The following is a 26,139-nucleotide window of genomic DNA, read 5'->3' on the forward strand; positions in this document are numbered from 1 at the left end:
ATGGACATAAAGATGACAGAGAGGGCTGTGATCCTGAGCCCTGACAATACAATTGCTCCCAAGCTGCAGGTTTGCTGCAATAAATAATAAACCAAAATGCACCAATTATTCTGGTGCATTGTCATGCTCATATTTCCCCTTTTCTGGGTCAGTATTTTTGCTGGACCCCCTCACTGTTGCATTCCTCCCCCCCAAACCCAAGTCTGGGGGAGGAGGAGGGTGATGCCAATGCTGGAGAACACCAACCTGAGATGTGGCACTTTGGTCCCCGTCCACACCACACAGATTCTGGATTTTGTTCCTCTCCAGCTTGTGTACTCAGTGCTGAGCTACGTGAGTTTGCACAAGCAGCAGCTTTTTGCCAAGAGGAGGAAATTAAACAAGGAACCAGCCAGAGGCTGTTGCTCAATTACTCAGATTGCCCATGGCACTTGGCTAACAAGAACCAGGATTGGGACCACACAGCCCAGGTGGAGCCAGGAGAATTCCAGAAGGTCACCCAGGCTCCTCATGGACACAGCTTGCCAAATGCCAGCAGCATGGATGATGGTGAGGTTCCAGGATGAGAAGAAACAGAATAACTCTCAACAAATCTTATTTTCCTACCTGCCTAGAGAGAAGGAAGATACAGGGAAGACATTTTTCACCACTTTTCTATCAGAGACACAAGGGATGACTCAATGTGATCCCAAGGCTCTGGATACTAGGAATGAACAGAAAGATGGGATTCCCTGCCAGGCAGGACCTGCTTTGTTTTACCAGAACCATAGCAAAGCCAGCTGACTGTGCTCCAGGCTCTTCCAAAAGCTACAGAATGATGTTTTCCCACCTAATTCCAACCCATATCCACAAAATCTAACTCTCTACCTCTGGGAACCTGGGCTGCCTTCAAGCCTTGGTGAAGCACTTCTCTGAGACCCTGGGCAGGGCCTGGATATCAACTGCTTCTAAAAATCAGTGGCCAGCATTATCTCTGGGATATTTTCCCATGGGAAGGAGGGCTGTTGCAGTGATGCTGGAACTTCAGCTCCTTGACACATCCAGTTGGGTCATTAAGAAAGCATTTCTCAATCAGGAGCTGAGGGAGTTGGAAGCCCCAGCTGTGTTTTACAAGAGCCCAACTATTTGCTGGGTGTTTCCCAATCACTTTGTTTTCTCCTCAGTCTGAAAAGAAGCCCTCCAGGAAAATGCACATACACTTTTCTCTGGCTGGGAATGACCTTTATTCCCTCAGTGCACTTTTTACTGTCAAAGGAGGATCTTAACCTCATAGTTTACACCTCAGAGATGATTTAAGCCTAAGTGCATCCTGCAGACATGCTGCCTGGGGGAGGATGCAAGGTGTCCTGGTGCAAACCACAGCACGAGACTCCTTGACAGGCAGCTAGAAATCTTCAGACAGCTATAAATCTTCTTTCCTGGTTGAGTTCAGCCATCCACCATGCAAGCCCTCCCCTCCAGCAAACATAAAACTGTTGGGTTTGGGGTTTTTTTCCATATAAACAAGGATCACAAACTCACGCATCGCGCTCATTTAATGCCCTCTCCTGATGTAAATACTTACAAATATCTGCAGTTTGCTGACTGGAACATTTTCCAAGGAGGATTTCCCCAGCCTAGAAGTTTAGAAACAGGCTCAGCAGTGTGTGTAACCTGTCCTGTCCCTGCATGCAGCCACCCTTGGTGCAACAACAACTTCCCTATCTGCCTCCCCGGCATGCGGCACCGCCGACGCTCCTCCCGCAGCAATTTTGCAGAGGGCGGAGGAAAACACAGACCTGCAAAACCTCAACCTGCTCTTCAGGTACCAGCAGTGCACACACATAAGGCCACCTCACTCCTCTATCAGCCACGGTCTTAAACCCAGGGCAGGGTTTGATGGGCGAAGCACCCTGCATTGCTGCTCAGAGGGTGCTCAGCTCCCCTCCGGCACCGGCGGCCGAAGGCGTGACTTGGCAGCAGGTAAATGCTGCCTCTCCCTGCCTGCAACCTGCTCTCCCTGCCTGGAACCTGCCTCTCCCTGCCTCTAATCTGCCTCTCCCTGCTTCTAACCTCCTCTCCTTGCTTGTAACCTGCTCTCCCTGCCTACAGCCTGCTTCTCCCTGCCTCTAACTGGAGCTCCACACTTGCAGGGCGATTGGAGCCACCGTCCCGGTGGCCCCCAGGGCTCTTCCCACGGCCGGGCAGTGAAGATGGTAGAAGGAGGTTTCACCAAACTCTTGAAGAAAAAGTCTTTTTTCCACTTGGTGCAGAAATACCAACCCCTTGGAAGCGGCGAGCCGGAAGAGGAGGTGAGGATTGCTGATGCCTCTTGCCTGGACCTGCTGGAAGCGTTTGTGTGATTGGGGTTGATTTTCTCTCCTTTGTCTGCTTTGTCCCACCAGTCACTTGATATTGCTGCCACCGAGCCCCATCCCTCCCCCTGCAACAGGGGAGGACATTAATGATGTTTGCCAGGCAGGGAGGTGAGATGGGGATATTTGTTGCTGTGCAATAACCCCAGGAGGTGTAGCTCAGGCCAAAGTCCTGGCCAGGAGCATGGTTCTCTGCACTGAGAAGGTTCCAAACTAACAAAACATGTAGCAAAGCTCCAGCTGTGCTGCACGAGGCTTTCTGGAGCCTTGCACAAAACTCAAAGGCTGTTTCAAGCAGAAGGGTAGATGAAAAGGGAGGCTAACCCTGTCCTCAGTGTCACCCCAGGCCACCAGTGCCAGTGGTGGGTGGATGGGCTGTGCCCCCTCGGGGTGTTTCTGTGCTGCTGGTGCTGTCAGTGCTGGTAAGGGATGGATGAGAAGAGCTTTAGCTCAGCCTTGCTAAGGCCACTTCAAAATGCTGCTTTCTTTCCTTGAGAAAGGCTGATGTATGAGCATTGGTTTCCTCCTCCCAGCTTTCACTGCCTCTGCTCAGTGCAGATGGACCCAAGAGTGGCCAGTGAAGGGTTAGGTGACACATTTGCTGTTCTTTCAACACAAAACCTTAAGATTTGGGATTATTTTATTATCATGTTTGCTCAGCACAGGGATTCCCATTGCTCAAGCCCTGTGTTTTTTCTCCCACATGGGTTACCTTCTCCCACGTAAACCAAATCTGTTTAATTCCTTCATTATGCAGGCTGAGCCCTTGGTCCCATCCCAATAAACACCATCCACACACTTGCAAATATTCCTGTTCTTTTCCATGACCATCTGACTGAGGTCTTTTCTCAGATGTCATTTCAGCTAATCCTCTGCTCTCCTCTGAATCTTGCCTTTCCAGTATGGGGGGGTTGTTGGGCACTGCTGCAGGGAGGAGAAAATAAGACATAAAACCCTTGGGAAGCTGTGATTTCTGATCTTCCAGAAGCCACCAGCAATTAGTCTGGCTTGTTCTTTGGTGGTACCATTTCTGTTTCACCAAAATAAATAATAACATGTATTGACTTCTAAATCTAAACTCTTCTTGAACTTTAGCTCTAGTTGTGCAGAGTGGGATATATTTATAAGAAGGTTTTGGTTACAGGTGCAGGAAATAGGCAGCAATGTGAGGTGACAAAAGGAATTTGATAGATCAAGAACATCTTCTCAGGTTATGGTTTAGGCTGGTAAATGCCTCATGTTCCCTCTAAGGATGGTATCTTGGTTCTTCACTTGAAAAGAGTTGCAGATCACTTTGAGTCTTGGAGATGTTAAGTATTTTGGTCCAAGGGTTGTCCTAAGCCTTGAAGCTGTGAGTTCAGGAGGTCTGATGTGACTCAAGCCAGGAAAAAATACACAAATTGTGGGTTGGCAAGGAAAAGCTCCAGTGCTGAGAGCTGTGAGGTGGTGGGCAGCACACAGGCTCTGGGCTGGTGTTCTCAGGTGAGGGCAGACCAGTTAATTTCTACATCAGAGCACAAGCCCAGCCTGTGTCTGGACTCTGCTGTATAGAGTTTCAGCTCTTTTTCTACAGTGGCTCATTCAGAAGCATAGGGAGTTTTTGTGGTGCTGATTTTCTTTTTTTTTTTTCCTTTTGTGAGGACTGTGTGTTTCCTGTAGAACTCTGAAGAGTATCTACAGATTTTTCTTCTGAGCATCCAAGGGTGTGTGTGAATGTATGAGCCCATGTACCTGTGTGTTTATGTGTGTTTGAAACTGAAAAAAAAAAATCCTTGTCCACTCTCTTATCTCCTTTTCCCTTTACCCATGTACCAGGGTCACCCTCGTGGCACCCAGTACACCCAATAGGTGCAGCCAAGGACAGGATTCCCAGGGGGCTGCAGCCCTCTGCTCCCAGTAATTTTTAACCTGATGGGATGGGTGGGTTTTGTAACACCATCCAGGGAATTCTGTCCATCTCCAGTTCCACTCACAAGACTGGTGGGACTGGTGATGCTCAGCCCTGGTCCCATGGGAGTCACAGGAGGGTGGCAGTGGGAGGGAGCTGCATATACAGGCACAGGTCTCCCTCTGCCTCTTTCATCCCAAAATACCTGAATCCCAGGGAAAGAGGGAAACATCTTTAAGGTCCCAGAGAGCATCAGGGTGGGAGAGGAGTTCAGCATGGAAAGGGACTGCCAGCCCACCAGGGACCTGCTGTGGTTCAGGGGCTTTTTCTTTTATTACCTTTAGGAAGAGCTGGCTCCTACCCCAGGCACATCTAGGTAGTAGATTTTTGTGCAGTAAGATCTTCTTTACAGTTGTTAGGACTTTTCCTTTCCAATTGTTGCATTTCACCTCACCAAACCTCTACTTCCCCCCCACAGCACCTGATGCAGTCAAGAGGCAGCAGCCATGAGACTGAGGATGGATATTTCCCAGCCCTGTCCTGTGTTCAGGGCTAAATTACTATTGCAGGCTGGGTCGAGGCTTTTTTTCCATTTCAGGTTTCACACCAACTAACATTAATCTCCTGGAGAGTTTCACAGGCTCCATATCCTCCTGGCTGTGCAGAGCATCCTTGTCAGAATAGCTTCATTATCATGCAGATACCTATTCTTAAAATGTTCCCAAAATAAACTAAACAGTGAGAAAAAGGGAGACCATGGGATTGCCTCATGTTTTCAGCTCCTCAGAAGGATCAAGCTCATTTCCAAAAGCTTCCAGTAGGCAGGAATTAACTCTCTCACCCAGCTCCACTGGAGTTTGGGCTCCACGGGTGCATTCCCAAAGGGTCCATGGTTCCAGGGAAATCACTTTTAGGCTAATCAATGCAAATAAACCTCCTCCCAATAAAGCTGTTCATTTCACAACAACCCTTGGCTGGAAAGCTCAGGGTGCTGCCAGTCTTTGCATTGATCCATGGCTCAGCCCCATCCCTGAGCTTTTGTCATGGGTTTCCTCCATTCCTTTGGGAAGATAAATATTAACCAAAGAGCCCTGGCTTTCCTGCTGGCTCAGGGGGAATGCAGGCATCTCACTCTCCAGCTCCTTTAATTAAAATTTAAGCTCCTTTGAGGCAAGGCTGTCCCTTGATGTATCCCCAAGCAGCACACAGCCTGTAGGATCTGAGATAATCCATCCCAGCAGTGGATATAGGATATGTTTCTATATGTGGTGGAACAATATTTTCTTCCCAGCAAGTCTTTCCATCTCCTTAGGTGCATGGGTGGCTTTTGGTCTTGCAGTGTCTGGAAGCTGAGTTACAAGGAACTGCTGATTTTGTGCAAGTAGGACACCTAAGTGGGAATAAACCATCCATTTCAGACACAAAAGGGGGGGTTTGTCCCTTTTTTGTCCCTTTTAGAGATGTCTGCTAAGGAAATGTGGAAATGAGGGTGATGCCTGGTGCTGGTACACCTCAAACCACTGGATATTGCAGCTTCTTTGGGCAAAGTGTGGTCACCAGCATGAGAGACACATGGAAGCAGAAAAATCCTTGGAAATCTTGGGCAAATTGCTGGGGTTTTGGAAAGGCAATTTGTTCTGGGGCAAACTGAGCCCTGCCCAGCCCAAGGGATCCCAGGAAACTTCTGCATTTCTGCTGGGAGGAGGTTGGTGCTGGCACCTCCCATGTTAGTGGCTGCACAGTGGGTCAGTAAACAGCCAGAAAATGGTTCTTGGAGCATCTGGAAATTTCAGAAAGCTGTTTGAAGGAGCCTGGCTTAGAGATGCATCTATTTCATCTGCTTTGAGCTCCCCAGAAGCCACAAACCATGGCCAGGGAGATTTTCTGCGTTTATCTCGTGCTCTAGATTGCAGAACAGTGGATGTTCCAGGAAGCTTCCTGAATATTCATGGGAGGTTTAATTCTCCAAATACCACTTTGAAGCCCCTCTGAGGTCCTCTAGACCCTCCTTTAGGAGCTGTTATGAACCAGCAGCCAGAAGCCAATGCCAAATTCCTTCCACCTTGCTTCTCTTGCACTGCCCACTCCACCTTTGTGCTGTGGGAATGAAATGGGAATGGATTCCCTGTCCTTGGGAAAGGTGAGATTTCTCCCTCTCACTGCCTAACCTGCAAGAGGCTGGGATTTTGGGGGATGCTGCTGTTCTGGAAAGAGCATCTTGGAAAAGGAGAGAAGGGATCTTGGAAGAGAAGCAAGGTCAGGGTGCTGAGCCCTTAGAGCCAGCAGCATTGGTAAACAGCAGAGGAGACTTTTATCTTTTATTTCCTCTGATATTTTCTGCTCATTTATTGCCTTTAACACAGATAAATGCTCATCTTGGGCAGAATACCTATAACCAGCAGAGCCCAGCAAGCTTTCCTGACCAGGCTGGTGACATCTGCTTTGCTTTTTGCTAACCCAGCTCCTCGTTGCCTTTCTTCTACTCCAAGGATGTGCAGGGATGTGCACCTGGCTTTGGGGTTAATAAAGATTATTAGTGAGTGGGGTGAAACACTGGGATTTAGGGGGTGAAGTCCCCCAGCTGGCAAGGTGAGGGAAGGGAATGGGATGAAGGGAAGAAGCAAAAAGGTACCAAAATGCTTTAATAACTGTGCTCTAATGACTGCTTTATCTTCTTTACTCAGCCCCAGGAGCAGTGTGAGCTGGGAATAATTGAGCAGGAGAAGGAGGTGACAGTTCTGTCCCCAAAAGAAGCCTGTAAATGCCACAAAGAGGACTTGGCAAAAGCTTTAAATGTAAGGGGGAATACAGGTATTTGGGATCTGACTGTGGGGAGAGATTGAGCAGCAAAATTGGTCTTTGGTTTTATGTGTACACTCCTGGAATGCCTCTGCCTTGGGATGAAAACTCCTGTTGGTTGTGTTTGGGGCTCAGCATTGGGCATTTCTGCTTCACTTTGTCCCCACCTTGCTAAATTTTTAAATCCAGACAAAACAGATCTTATTCTTTCTCCATTTCCTTTCTTTAAATTTTGTCAGGGTTTTTTTTTTTCTTTAAGCATACAGTGAAATCAGAAATCAGTTCTTTCCTTTATTATGTTACCTTTCTAATTTGTTGTCTATTTATTATTTCTCATTTCTGGAAACAGGGTTGGGGTTTTTTGTTTGTTTTGTTTTTTTAAATAACCTGAGCTTACTTCATGGGTTTCTGTAATGGTTGATGGTGAAGTTTTATAGTTGAACAAAAATAAATATCAGCAGAAAAACAATGGGAAGCTGTATTTTCTTTTTTTGGGGGGGACTCAACCATGAACATCTTGCCTGGTCTGCTTACAGTTTTTTTAATTTAACTTTGCCTTAAGAAATTTTCTATAACTATTCTACAATCTGTAATGGTTTTGTTTGTGTGGTTATGGGTTTGTTTTTTTTTTTAATTTCCCTCCAGGTTGATTTACAAAGTGGCCTCTCTGGGTTTTCTGTGCTGCAGCGCAGATTAAAACATGGCTGGAATGAATTTTCAGTGGAGAATACAGAGCCAATATGGAAGAAATATCTGGACCAGGTAAGGATTTTCTGCACAGATTCTCATTTCGTGGCAAAAATCCCTGCTTGGGTTGGCCTGAGTGTCTCTACATGGAAATATTTAGGTTTTCTACTTCCATGGATTCAGCCTTGGAAGAGGATGTGCCCTGGATACAGGCACTGCCTGTTCCCCTGGGAAAGGCCACATCTTTTAATTGAAACTGGCTTTTGCCTGACTTAATTCCTTCCCATCAGTTCCCACATTAGCTAAACAGAGTGGTAACTTTCTCAAATAAGAGAAAGCTCCTTAAAATCTGTGCTTAAAAGTGAAAATATTGAGGATCCAATTCCCACAGCCCCGGGTTTAGCACTGAGTCCAGCAGATTAGTTAGAGGAGAAAAAAAAAATTAAAAAAAAAAGAGGATTTCTGGTTTCAAATTCTAAAAAAGACAAGAAAGTTTTTGTTTGTACCTATCGTGCCTCCAAGGAGCTTTTAGAGTCAGAAGTGAACCTGGCAAGGGAAAAGAGAGGGAACTCCTGTCTCTTGGTGTCTCTCTATTTTCTCTTGGTGGACCTGGGAGCTCCCTCAGGTCCCTGTCCATCTCCTGGGGGTGGAGTGGGTGACCCAGGACCCTGCATCAGCCCAGCCACGGATGCTGCAGCTGCTCTGGCCAGGCAGAACCAAACCTATGTCTAATCCTTGGCTCTGAGGCCAGCTCAGACTCAGCTACTCCTTCTTGAATTTCACAGTGCAATTTGGGTTTTGTTTTCCCAGTTTAAAAACCCCCTGATTCTCCTCCTGCTGGCTTCTGCCTTGGTGAGCATCATCACCAAGGAGTACGAGGACGCCGCCAGCATCACCGTGGTAGGTGCCACCTTTCCTGCACCTCAACCTTCTGCTCCCTGAGACACTTTATGCCCAGCTCTGTCATTCCTCTTTTTCTTCACAGGCAGTGCTCATCGTGGTCACCGTGGCCTTCATCCAGGTATGTCAGCTGGAGCTTGGCTCCACAGCCAGGGCTGGCAGAAGCCATCCTGCTCCTGTAACTTGGCTGTCTTCTCCTTTCTTCTCTAAAAGGAATATCGCTCAGAAAAATCTCTGGAAGAACTTAACAAGCTGGTCCCCCCCGAGTGCAACTGGTGAGATGAGCAGGGTTTGGGGGTCTTAGCAGTGTTTGGCAGAACAAGGCAGTGAAGGAAATTAATCCAGGTCATCATGTACAGCATGAGGAGCTGGGAGTCTCTCCTGGCTCCATGGGAGTCCTGGGACAGCCGGGAGTGTCGGGAGTGGTGGCACCGTGTCTGGGTGCAGCTGTAAGGGACAAGGAAAAGGGTGAAATAACTCTAAAGTAAGCACCCAGAGGAATTAACTTATAGGATGGCTTGGGTTGGAAGAGACTTTAAAGATCATCTAGTTCCACGGGCAGGGACATCCACTAAGCCAGCCTGCTCAAAGCCCCATCCAACCTTCAGAGATGGGCTATCCACACCCTCCCAGTGCAACCTGTCCCAGTGCCTCACCACCCTCACACTGAAGAAGAATAACCAAGGGACAAGAAAGTCCCAGGAACAATCCTCCACAAGGGTCCCTTGTGTCACTGAGTCCTTGTGCAGGACAAACCTCACCTGCATTTTTTTTTTTTTTTTTTTGGCTGTACAGAAGCCTTGGCCCTGGCTGAAAGGCACTAAAGGGCAATGAGCAGAGGTGCTCATGGGCTGGGCTTCCTCACCCTTGCTGTGTGTACACCCTGGGCATGGGCACAGCAGGCACTGCCATGCAGATGGGTGACACCACTGCCCTTGGAGCAGTTATGGGGTGCCCATAGCACTGCCCCAATGGCTTTTGATGCTCAGTGTCAATGCCTTGGGTTGCAGGGAACACTTTTCCTATTCATGTCTTTGCAAATCAGTTTTCTCTTGGCCAACCTAAGCAAGGCATGAGGCTCAGAGGAACCTTGCACTGCAAAAGCACCCTGGGGTTTTTTTTTATTCCTGTCCAAAGTCCAGCCAGGTTTGAACCTTACAAACTCCACTCTTTGTTCTTTATTTATTTATGATATGACACCATAAGCATCTAACAACTTGAAAGACTGTGCTTTTTCTACAGTAGTGAAATACCAGGGGTAATTCCAGCTTTAAAAAGCTTCTTTTTAGGTTAAAGAATCTGTGTTTCATTATTTAAAGCCTGAGCCACAGGAAATCACACTGGTTTGTCACTCTTAAGTACTGTTTAAGTCACTTATTGCTCAAATGCAAATATTCCATAACCTGCCCATCTGTTTATGAATTAAAACTGAGCCCAAGCTGAAAATAGTCATCTCTTCTCATCATTAAGATGATTTTATGTTATTTACCTTGGAAGCTCCTTGGGGCAGAGCTGTTGCAGTCTTGTTAATCATGTTCCCAAGCCTCCAGAAGGAATAAGAACCTGCCTTCCTTTCTTCTTTTCTCATTTGTCTCATGTAGCCTAAGGGAAGGAAAACTACAGCATCTTCTAGCACGAGAGCTGGTGCCTGGAGACATCATATTCCTGTCTGTTGGTGACAGGGTTCCTGCAGACCTCAGGCTGATAGAGGTAAACACAGCTACAGCTAACAGAGCCTGTTTTGGAAATCCCTCCTCTTAACAGCTGCCAGAAATGTGCTTTTTTTAATTAGGTTACAGATCTGCTGGTGGATGAATCCAGTTTTACTGGAGAAGCTGAGCCTTGCAACAAGACTGACAGTGTCTTACTGGAAGCTGGGGACATAACTACTCTGAGCAATGTTGTTTTCATGGGGACCCTGGTGCGATATGGGAAGGGCAAAGTGAGTCCTGTCAGGCCCAGGTTTTTTCTCAACATTGGTCGTGGCTTTTCTAGGTTATTTTTAACTCCCCCTCTCTCTGTTTTCCTTCTTTTCAGGGTGTAGTTATTGGGACGGGTGAAAATTCACAGTTTGGAGAAGTCTTCAAAATGATGCAAGCTGAGGAGGTAAAGAAGTCTTTGGGTCTCTGGAAATGGAGGATGTGTTCTGGGTGGGAGTTTGGGAGGAGAAGCTGTTCCAAGAGTTAATGCACTGGGTTACTTTCTTTTTCTGTACAAAACAGAAAGTGTGACTGATGGAAACCAAAGTGCAGTGTCCAAAAAAAAAGGTTTTTTTGGATTTAAGCTTCTAAATCCAGACTTGGGATGTTCAGCTTGTGTCTGACTTGGTAGCCACCCAACCATCATAGTTTCTTCTTCCCATCCTCCCCCTATGTATATAAACTTTTAGTTTTATATGGACCAAAATGTCAAGGGCCAGAGGGTCTAGAATATAGTAAACTTTTGATCCATTAATGTAAGAAACCACAGCAAAGCAGAAGGAGACACTTCTGGGTAATGTGTGAAAGCCTCTAGAACAGGGATGGGGGTCCAGTATCTTTATCCCTGTCCCAGAGGCTTTGCATACACATTATCCAGTCCTGAACTCAGTCACTAAGGTCCTTTGTTGATTTAGCCCTCAGTCTGTCTCTACCTTGCTGTAAATTAATGTAATTCTTCTTTTTGCCCCACTTTTTGCTTGTCTTGAGTGCATTAAGGCAGAGACTCTCTCCCTCTGGGGTGGTCCATGCCCAGCAGACCCCTTGGGGAGGGTTTAGGGTGGGTAAAGCTCTACATTGGGTACATGAAGGGACCCTGTTGGTGATAACCAGGGCTGTGTAGGTCATTTCTGGGCTGTCTATCACCCTTTTATCCTGTGTAAAAAGCAGAGAACATCAACTATTCCCTAATGTTTCCAGACTCCCAAAACACCTCTCCAGAAAAGCATGGACAGACTGGGGAAGCAACTCACTCTTTTCTCTTTTGGCATCATTGGTGAGTCAGATGCAATGCTCATACTTATGGATTTATTAATTTTTTCAAGTTTTTAATGAAATTATTTTCTCCCACCAGGTTTAATAATGCTCATTGGTTGGCTACAGGGCAAGCAACTCCTCAGCATGTTCACAATTGGAGTGAGGTGAGGCCTGGAGAACACCTTTCTCTTGGATTTCTAATGAAACACATCCCAGGGAATTCCCTGTACAAAACCATGGGCATTTCACAAAAGAGAACTTCAGGAAGACCCTTCATAAATACATATTGATCCTGCTCTGGTGAAATTCATGTGAGCTTTACAACAGAGTTTAGTAGGAGGATAAAAAAACCCAAACCAAACAAAACCACAAACCAAACAAGTTTATATAATTATGGAAAGCAGTATTTTGAAAATCTTCCCTGGCTTTTCCACTTCATCCACCTGTGAATGTCTTTTCCTATCTGTACTTTGAGTTTATAGGGTGTGTGGCAAAAGCAAACATTGGCATTTGCTGCTCCTTTTGGATTTGCACTTAAAGATAGGAATCTGCATTTTATGTGGCATGGGAAGCATGCAAAACCTCTTAACCAAACATCATAAACTCTGTGCTTTTAGTAGTATCCATAAAATCTGTTGTTTGGTGTTGTCATGGCTCCAAAATCAATCCTATTAAAAAAAAAATCTTCTATGGAAATGAAACCAAAACCAAAGATGAGAAGCCAAGCTGGCTGTGGTGGCAGAGAAAAGTGGTGAAGCCTGAGCTCAGTTTTCAGCTCTGTGGTTTCCAAACCCTCCTTGAGTCCTTTTTGCACATACCTGGAGGTGTTGAGTTACCCAAGGAGTGAACAAGGGACAGATACAAACTCTGTTGGGATATTCCTTGCATGGCAGGTGTTACAGGTTGGGGTGCTGCTCCAATTCAGTGTGGAGACTTCTGGAGAGCTGGTTCTGTCCCACTGACGGTTCTGCCCACTTGTAAGAGAGGAGATGAGGGGCTGTGTGTGGCAGCAGCTGCTGTGTGAGCCATGATGCTAAGGAATATTCAGCTTCTATCCTCAGGAAGTTGAATAAATGAAATTAAATCAAATCCCTAAATCCCATCTTAGCTAGAAATTAATGCCTTTTGGCAATGCAAGAGAAGAAAAGTATCTGTCCTGTTAAAATCATCCAAAAAAAGGTTGAACAGTCAGACAAATATCCTGCTTTGGGATTTACAGGGTGCCACGAGTCCCACTGCCCCCTCCCATTTAGATGCCCACCTTTAAGCAGGAAAACTCATCCCAAGGAAATATCCCTTTGCCACGTTTGGGTCAGTACTTATAGTCTGACCCATCTGTTGAAGTTTTTTCCCTCTGCTCTCCCCAGCCTGGCAGTGGCTGCCATCCCAGAGGGCCTTCCCATCGTGGTCACTGTAACCCTGGTGCTGGGCGTGCTCCGGATGGCCAAGCAAAGGGTGATTGTGAAGAAGCTGCCAATAGTGGAGACCTTGGGTAAGGCTGCACACACCTGCCTCACCTGCCAGCCTCCCAAACCTCATCTCAACTAACAGTGACCTGCTCTTGCCTTTTCCTTTTCCTTTTCCTTTTCCTTTTCCTTTTCCTTTTCCTTTTCCTTTTCCTTTTCCTTTTCCTTTTCCTTTTCCTTTTCCTTTTCCTTTTCCTTTTCCTTTTCCTTTTCCTTTTCCTTTTCCTTTTCCTTTTCCTTTTCCTTTTCCTTTTCCTTCTCCTTCTCCTTCTCCTTCTCCTTCTCCTTCTCCTTCTCCTTCTCCTTCTCCTTCTCCTTCTCCTTCTCCTTCTCCTTTTTTCCTTCTCCTTCTCATTCTCATTCTCGTTTGCCCTTGCCTTGTCCTTTGCCTTGTCCTTTGCCTTGTCCTTTTCCTTGTCCTTTTCCTTTTCCCTTTTCCTTTTTCCTTTCCCTTTTCCTTTCCTTTTCCCTCTCCCTCTCCCTTTCTCTTTTCCTTTTCCTTTTCCCTTGTTTCCCTTTTCCCTTCAGCTTTTCCTTTCCCCTTTCCTTTCCCTTCCCCTTTTTCCTTCCCCTTTTTCCTTCCCCTTTTGCCTTCCCCTTTTTCCTTCCCCTTTTTCCTTTCCTTTTTCCTTTTCCTTTTCTCTTTCCTTTTCCCTTTTCCCTTTTTTCCCTTTTCCTTTTTTTCCCTTTTCAGTTTTCCCTTGTCCTTCCCCTTGTCCTTCCCATTTCCCTTCCCCTTTCCCTCCCCCTTTTTCCCTTCCCATTTTTCACTTCCCCTTTTTTCTTCCCCTTTTCCCTTTTCCCCTTTTTCCTTCCCCTTTTTCCTTCCCCTTTTTCCTTCCCTTTTTTTCTTCCCTTTTTTCCCTTCCTTTTTCCTTTCCTTTTTCCTTTCCTTTCCCTTTCCTTTCCCTTTTCCCTTTTCCCTTTTCCCTTTTCCCTTTTCCCTTTTCCCTTTTCCCTTTTCCCTTTTTCCTTTTTCCTTTTTTCTCTTTTTTCCCTTTTTTCCCTTGCCCTTGCCCTTCCCCTTTCCCTTCCCCTTTTTCCCTTCCCATTTTTCTTCCCATTTTTTCTTCCCTTCATCTTTATCTGCTTCTTTAATTGCCAATAACTGAAAATGAAATGGAGGTGAGAACTTTGCTCTGCCCTAATCCTTCAGCTCAGGAATTCATTCCAGCCCCATCTGCTTTCTTCTCTCCTGGAAGTCATCCTGGTCCTGGGGCTTCTGCTTCAGCAGCATGGTCACCTCCAGAGCCAGAGGGGATACTGAGGTTTCAGACTTAGAAGGGATATACTTTTATTATTATTATTTTGGTTTTGTTTTGGGGTGGGGTTTTTTTTTTGTTGTTGTTTTTTAGGTTTTTTATTTTAAAAACCCATCTGAGAAAGCGTGTGGCAGAGTGGGAATTGGATATGGCTGTTCAGGACAGGACAGCTGGTGTGTTATAGAGTATCAATACCTTCTCTGATTGCCCTCCACAGGCTGCTCAAGACAACCTGTCCCTCTTCAGGTGTCTCCCACCTCCTCTCCCATCCCAATTGTGTCCACACACAACACCCTGATGCTCAGATCCTTTCCATACAGCAGCCTGTTGGGAAACTCATCCATTCCCTGGCCTTTTCTCCCTTTTCTCACCAGTGCAGTTTAAGCAACACCTGGAAAACATCTTCTCCCTCTTCTGAACCTCCTTGTTCATTACTGAATATTGTGCATTATTTATTAGTTCTGATTAAAAACTTGCCTGCATCAGGTTGCTGCAATGTCATCTGCTCAGATAAAACGGGGACCCTGACAGCCAACGAGATGACTGTGACTCAGCTCCTGACCTCGGATGGGTTCCAGGCAGAGGTAGGGAGGAGGTGGGGAGTCCAGGGGGGTGGGTGGGCTGCTTTTAGCTCAATTAGACCCAAAGGAGGGATGCTGAGTTAGTCCCAAAGCAAACAGCTCCTAGGACAATCTCTCTTCAGTCAAAGCAATATAGTTGGGTTATATATTTCAGTTTCTCAACAGCACTCAGAAATACAGAGATAGAATTTTTGAGAAAGGTTACTACATATTCACATTGAGATCTTAGATTGAGATGATCATCATTAAAATAATTTATTCAGTTAAAATATCATCAAATCTGAATTTTGGGAGTAACCCTTTTGTATTGAAATCACCTAGTGTGTTTTTACCCAACTGAACAGCTTTTCTAACAAATCTGCCAGCAGGCAGAGGTGGGGCCAAGTGTACAAAAGCTGCTCAGATACCATAAGGATATCCAGTGCCAGTTCTCTGTATTTACTGTAAATATTGAACCCTGCCACTGACCCTTGTGGGTCCATCTTCTGTGGGAATATTTGAATGACCTGATCCTCCTGTTCATGCATGCAAAGTGGGTGAAAAAGGAACAGCTTGCAAACTGTAAGGCCAGGAAGGTAAAACCAGTGAACCCACCACTACCCCAGGGCTGGAAATCCTGCCTGAGCTGCAAGAGATTTCTGAATTCATGGCAAACAAGTCCTGCATGAGATCAGGTGATTCTTTTGGTTCTTGGACACCTATTTTATATTAAACTTTCAGGAGCTGCAAGGATAATCCCAGCAAACCCTCAAAAGAAATGGGCTCAAGTGTACCCAGTTTACCCAGTGCTGTTCAGTCCTGCCTGGCACTGGGAAATTTGCTTTTTTTCTCTCCATTCCTCAGGTCACTGGGGTGGGCTACAATGGAGAAGGAAATGTTTATCTTCTGCCATCAAAGGAGATTCTTAAAGAGTTTTCCAATGTCTCCGTGGGGAAACTGGTGGAGGTAAGTATAAATTATGAACCATTTAGTTGCAGAGGTTACTTTGGGTCATGAGGGTGAAAAATGCCACTTTTTAAACTCTAAAATGGTCTTGCTAGAGAATTCTCATGGAAAGGCTCTGAGTAATTGGGATATAATAATTCTCAAAGCTTGGGAGTGAAATGAAGCAATGATAAGACATGTAAGAGACACCAGAATCATCAGCTTCAGGTGTCACTGACATTTTGGATAAAAATACAGTTCTGGTAGAGGAGACACTGATTAATTTTACCACAATTAGGGTTTTAATGTGGACAGATTCTAGGCTTTAATTAACATACTGATCACTTTATAATCCATACTGTCCCTGGGTTTCATGTTAGCATGAAATAAAATCTCACACATTCCACTAGAAGGCTGAAGTGCAGTGTTTGAGTAGGGAGAGGGACTGAGCTGGAATTTCAAATGGAGATTAGGTCTTAATTTAGCTATAATTTATCTTAATTTATCTATTTCTCTCTAAAGAGAAAAGGGAAAAGGGAAAAAGGAAAAATACAAATTTATCTATCTTAATTTATCTATATAGTGCATGTTAGAAGCAGTAGTAGGAGAGAGTAATTTTCATGATTTATCAAGATGAAGATCATATATATATATATATATATATATATATATATAAGATGTTCTGTTTGGTGTTATTTTATGCAAAATGTAACATTTTACCAAAATATTGATGTATTCTACATATTCAAAGGGGTTTAGAAAGCACAAGAGCTGCTCTCAAGACCCTGTGGGAATAGCAAACCTTTTGGGATGTGGCTGTTTTTCTTCTCCAGTCTCTCATGTGAAAAAGTGGGAAAGCTATGAATTTGGTAATGAAAAAACTCAACCATGTAACTGTGTCCCTGTCTCTAGGCTGGCTGTGTGGTCAACAATGCCATTATCAGGAAAAACAGTGTGATGGGACAGCCCACAGAAGGAGCTCTCATTGCCCTTGCCATGAAGGTAAGAGCATAAAGATTAAAATTCTTCCAGAAGCTAAAAACAAACAGAAAAGAGCTGCAATTGTTAGGTCTGACAACACTGATCAGACTTTTTTAAAGTGCCCAGACTGGTTTTAGTCTTTTCTTGTCTTTCCTCCCCAAGGTCATCAGTGTGCACCTCTCCCTTGTAATTCTCTTGCCATGGACAAACACCTTTCCTGAGCTTCTGTGCTAACAGCAATTCTTGTTTTGCTTGGTTGCTCTCTGCATAATGAGCTGCTTTTGGCTCAGACTGGACTGAATTTTTTTTATATTTTCTGCACAAGCCAAATAAGAGTTCTGGAGGAAAACAAGAGAGTGAAAAACGAGCAAGAACAGGATCTACTAGATGAGCATGGCAGAGGGTCATGCTCCATTTGGGTCATCTGCTAGCTTTGACTTTTTTCTAGTCACAATTATGTCAGAGAAGAATTTTTGATGAATATTGCATTCATGTTTATGGGGATGAGAAACACCCCCAGGTATCATCTAACCTGTGTTCTGCAGCCTGTGGTCCAGAGACCTCAGCTGGGCTGGAAGGCACAGAAGGTGCCCAATGAAATGAGGCACCTGCAATTATTGCCTTCTGTTTTTAAAGCTCATAACTTAAATACTAAAACAATTTTTTTTTAAAGGAATGACAGTTTATTTCCCTTCAAGCTAAATTAAAATCTACCTTCTGCTCCACCATTCAGCAGGGAAGCAATAACAGAATAAAAGCAGGGTTGTCTCTTCTATTTTTTTTATATTTTTTATTTTTTTATTGTGGTGAGAACTCAAGGAAAGAGAGGCTGGAAGCTATTTCTGATGGCTGAGCACCACACATGCTGCCAAAGCAGGCATGCACTGACTTGGGTTCTCATCCTTCAGAGCTGAAAAGTCATCTTCTGGTGAATTGCTTTTTGAGTTTAGGTCATCAGGAAATCATTTAAAAGCACATCAACAACTGACCCATCAGTTCTTTGTAGTTTTCTCTGAGCCCTCTGATATACAGCTGCCTGGAAATAGGTGGTCAGCAGCCCATGCCTCTAATATGGAAAATATATTCAAACTTTGGCACTGCTCTACCTCACAGTGCCCTTTTTGTTTTGCCCCATTTTAGATGGAATTAGCTGGCATAAAGGATACTTACGTAAGAAAGAAGGAAATCCCATTTAGCTCTGAGCAGAAGTGGATGGCTGTGAAATGCACACTGAAAAACCAGGTAAAGCAAACAGTGGGGTTGGCTGGTTTTGGGTTTCTAATGGGTGCACCTCAACAAAGGCCATGAAATGGTATCTCCTTAGCAAATAGTGTTTGCAGAAGTTAACTCTGTCAGGAGAAAAGCTGAACAGGCCTCCAAATCCCCAACTTGGGAGTAATTTTAGCTTGTTTGAGTTGTAGAACAGAATACTTTTCATATACTGGTTTGAGCAGGAAAAAAAAAAGCTTTTGAGACATAACTGACAGGGGAAGAAAGAGATGATGTCAGTAAGAAAATGGGAGCCAATTTTCCCTGGCTGGGTTAAGCAGCTCATTTGGGCTGGAACTGTGCTCCAGTTTCAAAGCTCCCCAACATTTCCATCACCATTCTGAACATGAAGAATGGCTAAAGCAAAAATATCATAGGTAATACACAAACCTTGGGCATTTTGCAGAACAGCCAGAAGAGCAAACAAAATACCTCTTCTTAATCTAAGCCATAAAGCATTAGAAGTATTTTTTAAATGTCAGCTTTTCATATTTTTGATGAAGTATCTTACCTCCTTACTTTAAAGGACCAGGAAGATATTTACTTTATGAAAGGAGCATTTGAAGAAGTTATTCGATACTGCACCCTGTTTAACAGCAGTGGCATCTCCTTAGCACTCACACCCCAACAAAAAGCTTCCTACCAGCAAGAAGAAAAACGAATGGGCTCCTCAGGACTCCGAGGTCAGTCCTTGCTCATCCATCCCTTAAGATTCCAGCTTTTCCTGCCCTGATATTGCCCTTTTTATCAGGATGGACAGAGGCTCAATCCTCAGCATCACTTCGTCAGACTTGGCAGAGATTTCCAGGAGCCATCTCTTAGGTCTCTAGGCTGTTTGCTTTCCACTAGGATTTTTAATTTTTTTTTTTCTGGGTTTAAATTAGTGAGATTGAAAGGCCCTAAAAATAAGCATTGGAAAGGGTGACTACTTTTCTTTCCTGGAGCATCAGGATTGCCTGGGACACGGGCTGAATGTGGCATTGAAAAGCTTTGGGCTGAACCCAATCGAAGGGAGAACTTTGCTCTGCCAATGTTTTGCTTTGGAAAAGCTCTTTCAAGAGCAACAAAGTAAAAAGAGGTTTGAAAAGGGATTCAAAACATGAATTTGGGCACCGAGATTTTTATTTGATGTTTGGTTTAATTCTTTATAAGCACCAAATCTAACCATCTCCTTTTGCTCCTGACTACGTGTCAGTGCACAGCCCATGGAAGTTTTTTTACAAGCCTTTATATTTCCTTCCTCATCACATCCTTTCAGAAAGGTCTTAGACTTCCAGCCATTAACAAAGGCTCCTGTGCCTGTTCCCAGCTTGCAGGTAGATGAGAACAAGTCTTGGCAGCTGGCTCTGGAAGAAGGTGTAGTTAATACAGATATTCTCACTGATTGAGTGATATAGCTTGGCACCAACAAGAAAATGTTCAGAGCCTTGCAGAGCCTTGGAGTTTACATGATGGGACTTTCACTGGTTTTACCATATTTGTATTTTATGCTTTTTGATTTAAAAAACAAAAAAAAAGTTTAGTTTTTCCAGGAGCACTGTTGTTTTCACAGAAGTTCTGGTCTAGCATTGCACTGTGTCCAAGTTAATCCATCTGTGTTTAGGCAAGGCTTGGTGGGCAGATTGGAATTAAAAAAACAAATCCTAATTGAAATGTGTGAAACAGAAATGCTCTGGTTCAGGTAAAGGGATATTACATGAGTGGACTGAATTTTTGTGTCTATACCACATCTGAATATAATGACTAAAGATCTGGGTTTAGTGACTTCTCTCCTGGCAAACTGCCAATTTAAAAATCTCCTCTAAATGTTCATTTTTATGTCCAGGAGTGCATTATTAATAATTTTAGTCTTTTCTTCTTTTTTCCCCTCCTCTCTTTCTAGTCCTTGCTTTGGCTTCAGGTCCAGAACTTGGCAAATTAACATTTTTAGGTCTGGTTGGAATAATTGATCCTCCAAGGGCTGGGGTGAGAGAAGCTGTTCAAGTCCTTTTTGAGTCTGGTGTATCTGTGAAGATGGTAACTGGAGATGCCCTGGAAACTGCTGCAGCTATAGGTAGCAAACTTTCTTTCCTGGGGCTCTAGATCCTGTCTGCCACTTAATAATCAATTTTGCCATTCTTTTTTGGGTCTTCAAGAGAGGTTTTAAATGCTTCTGAGTCCTTGCTTTGCCATGGAAAAAAAATCATATTCAATAGAGTGGTGATGGACTATGTACCAGTTTCCAGTAACTTAATTCCACTGGTTTAGCACCAGAAATGGCACAATCTCAGTGTAAAACACGAAGCTGATGGCATTGCTGGGGTTAAAGGCTCCACTAATGTCTGAGTTTCTCTGCACTTTTGGTTTTTTTCCATTAGAAGACAGAGAGCAAGCAGCAGAGAAGGGAGGGATGAGTTTAGTCTCAGCTCCAGGTCTGGGTGTTGTTCTGCTTCCATAACTCCAGCTGAATTAGGACAGAGTGACCAGCCCAGAGCCAAGGAGCTGTGTGCCCTCTCCATGCCCCAAGGGAAGTTATAATTTACTGGGAAATCTTTCATTCCTGCCTCTATTCTTTGATTCAGGAAATAATTGGCTTTTTCCAGAGCTGATGGGCAGATCTCATTTTGAGCTTTTCTTTGCAGGACAGAATATTGGTCTCTGCAATGGGAAGCTGAAAGCCATGTCTGGGGAAGAGCTGGATCTCCTGGGAGAAGCAGAGCTATCAACCACTGTCAAAAATGTAATGGTTTTTAATGACAAAACCAAGGCCTCTTTCCAACAGCATCCAGCCATTGCAAGACTGTGTTTTGTTTGTTTGTTTTTCAGGTTTCCATTTTCTTCAGAACAAGTCCAAAGCATAAACTAAAAATCATCAAGGTACTAAAAGCCTCTCAAATCCATTTGTGTGCATCACAAAACCAAAGATGGGAGGGGGAAGGGGCTCAGTTCTCCAAAGCACCTGGGCTTCCAAGGCAGGATCAGCTCCAACTCCAGGACTGTAATACCCAGGCTAAAGCATTGGCAGTATTTCCACTGAAGGCATCAAAATGCTCCTGCAGATCTGTCCTGGGACATTTGGATGACACTTGTGAGACAGTAGCAAGCACAATACTTGTGCACAAGGAGAATGATTTCTGAAAACTTCGCTCCCCTCTTCTAAGTTGTGTCCTGCCAACAGGACTTGGCTTCTCCTGGCTTCAGCATCTCTCATCTCTCCTCTCTCACAGGCTTTGCAGAGGGCTGGTGCTGTGGTGGCAATGACAGGAGATGGTGTTAATGATGCTGTGGCCCTGAAATCTGCTGACATTGGGATTGCAATGGGCCAGGCTGGTACAGATGTCAGCAAAGAGGCTGCCAACATGATCCTGGTGGATGATGACTTCTCAACAGTAATGTAGGTTGAGTGGTTTTCTTACTTTCTTCCTTCAGATGCTTTCTGGCTGTCCATTGCAAGCAGCCAGGTGTGTGTCTAGCCCTGGAAACTAAGCAGGACATGTAAGTCAACAGGCAGTAAGTGGAGATACCTGGTGTGGCCCTGGCTCCCTTTCAGTTGCACACACAGCAATGGCTTTTTTGTTTCAGCTGGTGATGACAAAGCTGCCTTTCATCCAGAAGCCCTGGTTTCTCATTCCTGTAGCTCAGCAGGGATTTGAAAGCACCTGAAAGTCTGACTAGATCAGAACTTGTGCTCTCTGCCTCATCCAAGCAGCTCCGTGAGAGATGTCATTTGCAATGCTCTGTGAGTTCCTAACAGCAGAGAACAGGCAGAGTGGAGTGAGGATACAAAGAGGTCACCAGTTTGCTTTGGGCACCAAGATGCAGCCTCCTAAAGTAGTTTGTTCAGCTCTACCAGTCCTCCCACAGCCATTTCAGCTGAGAAGCTGTATTGGTGGCCTCCTCGAGTCTGAATTTCAGCTGAAATAAGTACTGAGAGCTCAACTTGTCTTTTCAGTGTCACAGAGAGTTCTGTGTAAAGCAGCCTGAGTGCCAACTCCTTAATAAAATCTCCTCTCCCTTCCAGGAATGCAATAGAAGAGGGAAAAGGGATATTTTACAACATAAAGAACTTTGTCCGGTTCCAGCTGAGCACGTAAGTTCCCGTTTGCTTTGGTTCCAGTGCTCTGGTTCCCTCCTGGGTGGGGCCATGCAGAATAATTTTCTGCTCTTTTCTGCAGGAGCATTTCAGCTCTCAGCCTAATTACTCTGTCAACAGTGCTCAACCTACCAAATCCACTCAATGCTATGCAGATCTTATGGATCAACATCATCATGGATGGGCCACCAGCCCAGAGGTATGGAAGTGTTACATGAGCAGAATATTCTTGGGTTTAATAGGTCTGAATTTCATTTAGGAACACAAGCTGCTAGGATTTCTTAGCAACGTGCCAATCGTTTGGTGGTTAGATCAGACAAGTAGGACTTTTTTTCCCTCCTGGTCCCTCCAAAAGCATTTACTTGAGGTTTTACATATTCCTGTTTTGTGGTGAAGTCATCACTCAACTATTCCACTTTTTTACTACAAATGGTCTGAAGCTGTGAGTCCATCACCCGCCAGTGGCCCTGCAAGGTAGCACTAGGTACATAAAGGGGCTACATGAGACTTAGGAACCCCATCCTAAGCAAATTACTGCTAATTACAACTACTGCTTCCACAACATGGAAGAGATGCTGTGCAGAGTCTCACACCTGGCTGCCCCTCTGGGCCAGGGTACCAGTAGGGTGCACTGGGCTATTGTAGCATCTCACCTGAGCAAAAAAACCTTTGTCATAGGTGCCTGAGACAAAGCTGGGGGCTTTGTCAGCATGCTGGTGTCTCTCCCACTGTACTTCAAAGAATTCCATCCTGTTTTTTTCAGCAGTATCAGTTCAGGATGACTTGCAGTCACTAACCATGTCCTTCTGCTTCTCCTTGAGGCAGCCTGGGAGTTGAACCTGTTGACAGGGACACCATCAAGCAGCCCCCACGGTGTATCACAGATACTATACTCAGCAAGTCACTGATCCTGAAAATCTTCATGTCAGCTGTCATTATCATCAGTGGAACCCTCTTTGTCTTCTGGAAAGAGGTGAGGAAAATCTGCAGTCACATCTTGGTTTCGTCAGGGTGGAGAACAAAGTGAAGGGCAACAAAGTGACTGCACAGAAGGAGTTTCTGAAATAGATCCAGTGGGGATCAGAGGGACTCGGGGGCAGCTCCAAACTCTGCTGCTGCCTTGCTGCCTGGCCTCTGACTTAAAGTTTCCTGCATAGAATAGGAAAATTATTACTTAGATTATATCAGTGCTTTAAGGTACTTTTCTAGATTTCCACATAAGTGGAAATGCCAAATGCTTTAGTACTCTGGGTTGCTGTAGTAAATAGTAACTGTTACCATAACAATTTAATTGAGACAAGTCTGCACTCAAATTCCTGATCAGTTTTAGAATTCTAAGCCTGGCTGATACGCTTGTAAACTCAGCAGTGAGCAGAGAGAAATCAATGCTATCCATAATGGTTAAAACTAGATTTATTCCTTTGTTTTACAACCCTTTAAATTGAGTGGGGTCATTAAAGACAGTATTTAATTACCTGCTGAACTGACATGTTTTTGTAAGGTTTAACTAACTCCTGACTCTGCGTGTGCTTTCAGAATCCCAAAAGTGGCATAACCCCTCGAACCACAACCATGACTTTTACCTGTTTTGTGTTTTTTGACCTCTTCAATGCCCTGACTTGTCGCTCTCAGGTGAGACTGCTCTGTCAGCAGAACACTAACATAAACATGGCAATACTTGGATTTGGGACAGGAAGGGTGTTTGAAATGTCATTTTAAGCAGCATGGGTTTTATCAGCTTTACAGTTATGCATCAGAGCACAACTGCATTTTCAGTCCTGTAACTTCAAAGAGGGATGGAGTTTCTATGCAGTGTGACACTGGGAAATGTTGCATTGCTTTATTCTTAATTTATTTTCTTTCTTTTTTGTCTCTTCTCTAGACAAAGCTGATATTTGAAATAGGCTTTTTTCGAAACCGTATGTTCCTGTATTCTGTGCTTGGGTCGTTTCTGGGACAGCTGGCTGTTATATACATCCCTCCATTGCAAAAGGTCTTCCAGACAGAGAACTTAGGAGTTTTAGGTAAGTCAAAAGTAAATCTTTTCTTTTTTTTTTTCTTTAAAGCTACTTTAAAAAGTAAATGAGATTGCCAAATTGGGACATGATAGCTCCTAGCAGATTGCTGGGAGGGGGAATCAATCAGCAGCTCCTACACCTATACTCATACACATAGCTCCACACAAATAGGAGTAGTTAACAACATTACCCCAGCCTAGGTGTGGAATTGATTTACTGCACATAAATGCATAGAAATGCAGACGTGAAGATTTTCCATGAGCTCTCGTGTGATGCTGTTTCTCTCCATAACTCTATCATTATGCAGTCACTCCAGTTTCAAAATGCAGGGTAAATGTTTCCCAGCTGAAAGGCAATGCATATATTAGCTTTGGAATCACTTGGAGCCAGCTTCTGGGAGAAGCAGAGTTCAGCAATCCCAAATGATGGATGTAGAGGTGACCACCCACCAAGTGGGCCATGCCAGCTGACTCTATGGGTATTCTTGGTCCACCTCAGTCACCTCTCTTAATTTTACAGCTAGAAAAGCATAGCCAGGTCATATACCTCTGGAGCTACCCCAGCACAGGGATCTGCTGCAGGAAGGCCTTTAACTGGGGATTTCTGCCCAGCACAGACTGTTGCTCACCTCCCTTCTGGTTCCTCCTGGCAGATCTGCTCTTTCTCACTGGTCTGGCTTCCTCAGTTTTCATCGTGTCTGAGTGTGTCAAACTCTGTGAGAAGCACTGCTGTGGGCCAAAGCAGACCAAGGGATGCCCTAACTGATGGCAGCTTCCTCCAAAGATACACTTGGAACAGAGCTGGGATGCTGGGTAGTTCCAGTGAACCATTTTCTGATGCTCCACACCCTTCCTGAAGATACTCTAGTGAATCTGCACCAAAAGGTTCTTCCTGCTCCAGTCTGTTCCTTCTACACACTCCACCTGAGCTGTGGAAGCTCCACAGGCTTCCACAGAAGCCTGAACAGAGGCTCCTCTTTTAAACCAAGGTCAGGTATATTTTTATAACACTGATTCCTATGTCAAGAACACTGTGACAGCCCCAGACAAAACAAGGCAGTTTCACACCTGTACAGAAAAATCTACTGTGCATAAACAGAAAGTTTATTTATTTAAATCAAAATGATTTTTATTAATAAAATCTACATTTTAAAATGTTACAGATAAGCATCTGAACGAGCCTCTTGATTTAGACCCATCCTTTCATGTTCATATTAAGTTAGAAGACTGGAAAAGACCTGCTTCCACTAGCACCTCTTTCCCTACAATCCAGTGTTTCTAGATTCCCAGATATCCAGCCTTGATTCAGCAAGACTCTCAAGGGAACTGCAAGAGATTCCTGAACAAAGTGTGGCAGGTGAAGCTTCTACCAAAACACTGCAGTGATTTTTTGGTACCTATGAGACAAACAGGAGCAAAACAAAAGGATGATCTGATTTGATCTGATCTGATTTGATCTGATCTGATCTGCTGCCCAGCATTTGGGAGTTTAATAGGGATAGGACTCACTTGCTCAAGAGCCTGACCATGAGGAAGAGCCACATCCATAGCAGGGATGTTGAGCTTTGCAGTTGGATCAGCAGCTGCATCAAAGTCACTGAGAGATGTTTAAATCATTGCTAAGCCCACTGCTGACAAACACTTTCTGGACAATGCAAATGGAGCACAGATTGCTTAATCAATAAGTTAAAAAAAAAAAAAAAAGTTGAGTCTCTTCAAAGCTCATCTTTTACTTCTAAAGGACAACTTTGAACAATGCCATCTGCTGGTTGGATGAGTAGCTCCTAGTAAGTAGGTAACACTGCTGATACTTTGGTAAAAGCACCAGTGTCAGGTTTTTTCTTGTCTCAGATTTAACACCTTCACTTCAAAGGGAAGATGAAGAGTGCCAGATGTCAGCTTGCCATAAGCCATCATTTCAGAGGTTAAAATGCTGTGCTGATCTTCACAAAATGATATTGAAGCAGGATTACGTTTTGGATTCA

General features: G+C 44.4%; 1 protein-coding gene across 1 annotated transcript; it reads left to right on the top strand.

Annotated features, from left to right (window-relative positions):
• The first annotated feature begins 1,743 nt into the window (after positions 1–1,743).
• ATP2C2 (ATPase secretory pathway Ca2+ transporting 2) lies at positions 1,744–25,006 on the top strand. Its single transcript, XM_030457693.1, has 28 exons — positions 1,744–1,962; positions 2,133–2,291; positions 6,927–7,037; positions 7,687–7,803; positions 8,539–8,628; positions 8,714–8,749; positions 8,842–8,903; positions 10,230–10,338; positions 10,421–10,570; positions 10,666–10,734; positions 11,526–11,601; positions 11,680–11,746; positions 12,950–13,074; positions 14,797–14,894; positions 15,735–15,836; positions 16,728–16,817; positions 17,937–18,038; positions 18,592–18,748; positions 19,948–20,118; positions 20,687–20,784; positions 20,871–20,921; positions 21,272–21,438; positions 22,066–22,134; positions 22,220–22,336; positions 22,963–23,110; positions 23,674–23,769; positions 24,020–24,161; positions 24,808–25,006. Exons 1-28 carry the CDS (start codon positions 1,879–1,881, stop codon positions 24,918–24,920), a joined length of 2,976 nt encoding a protein of 991 aa, XP_030313553.1. The 5' UTR covers positions 1,744–1,878; the 3' UTR covers positions 24,921–25,006.
• The last annotated feature ends 1,133 nt before the right edge of the window (positions 25,007–26,139 follow it).

This window comes from Calypte anna, chromosome 11, assembly GCF_003957555.1.
Source record: "Calypte anna isolate BGI_N300 chromosome 11, bCalAnn1_v1.p, whole genome shotgun sequence".
Classification (NCBI taxonomy): Eukaryota; Metazoa; Chordata; class Aves; order Apodiformes; family Trochilidae; genus Calypte; species Calypte anna.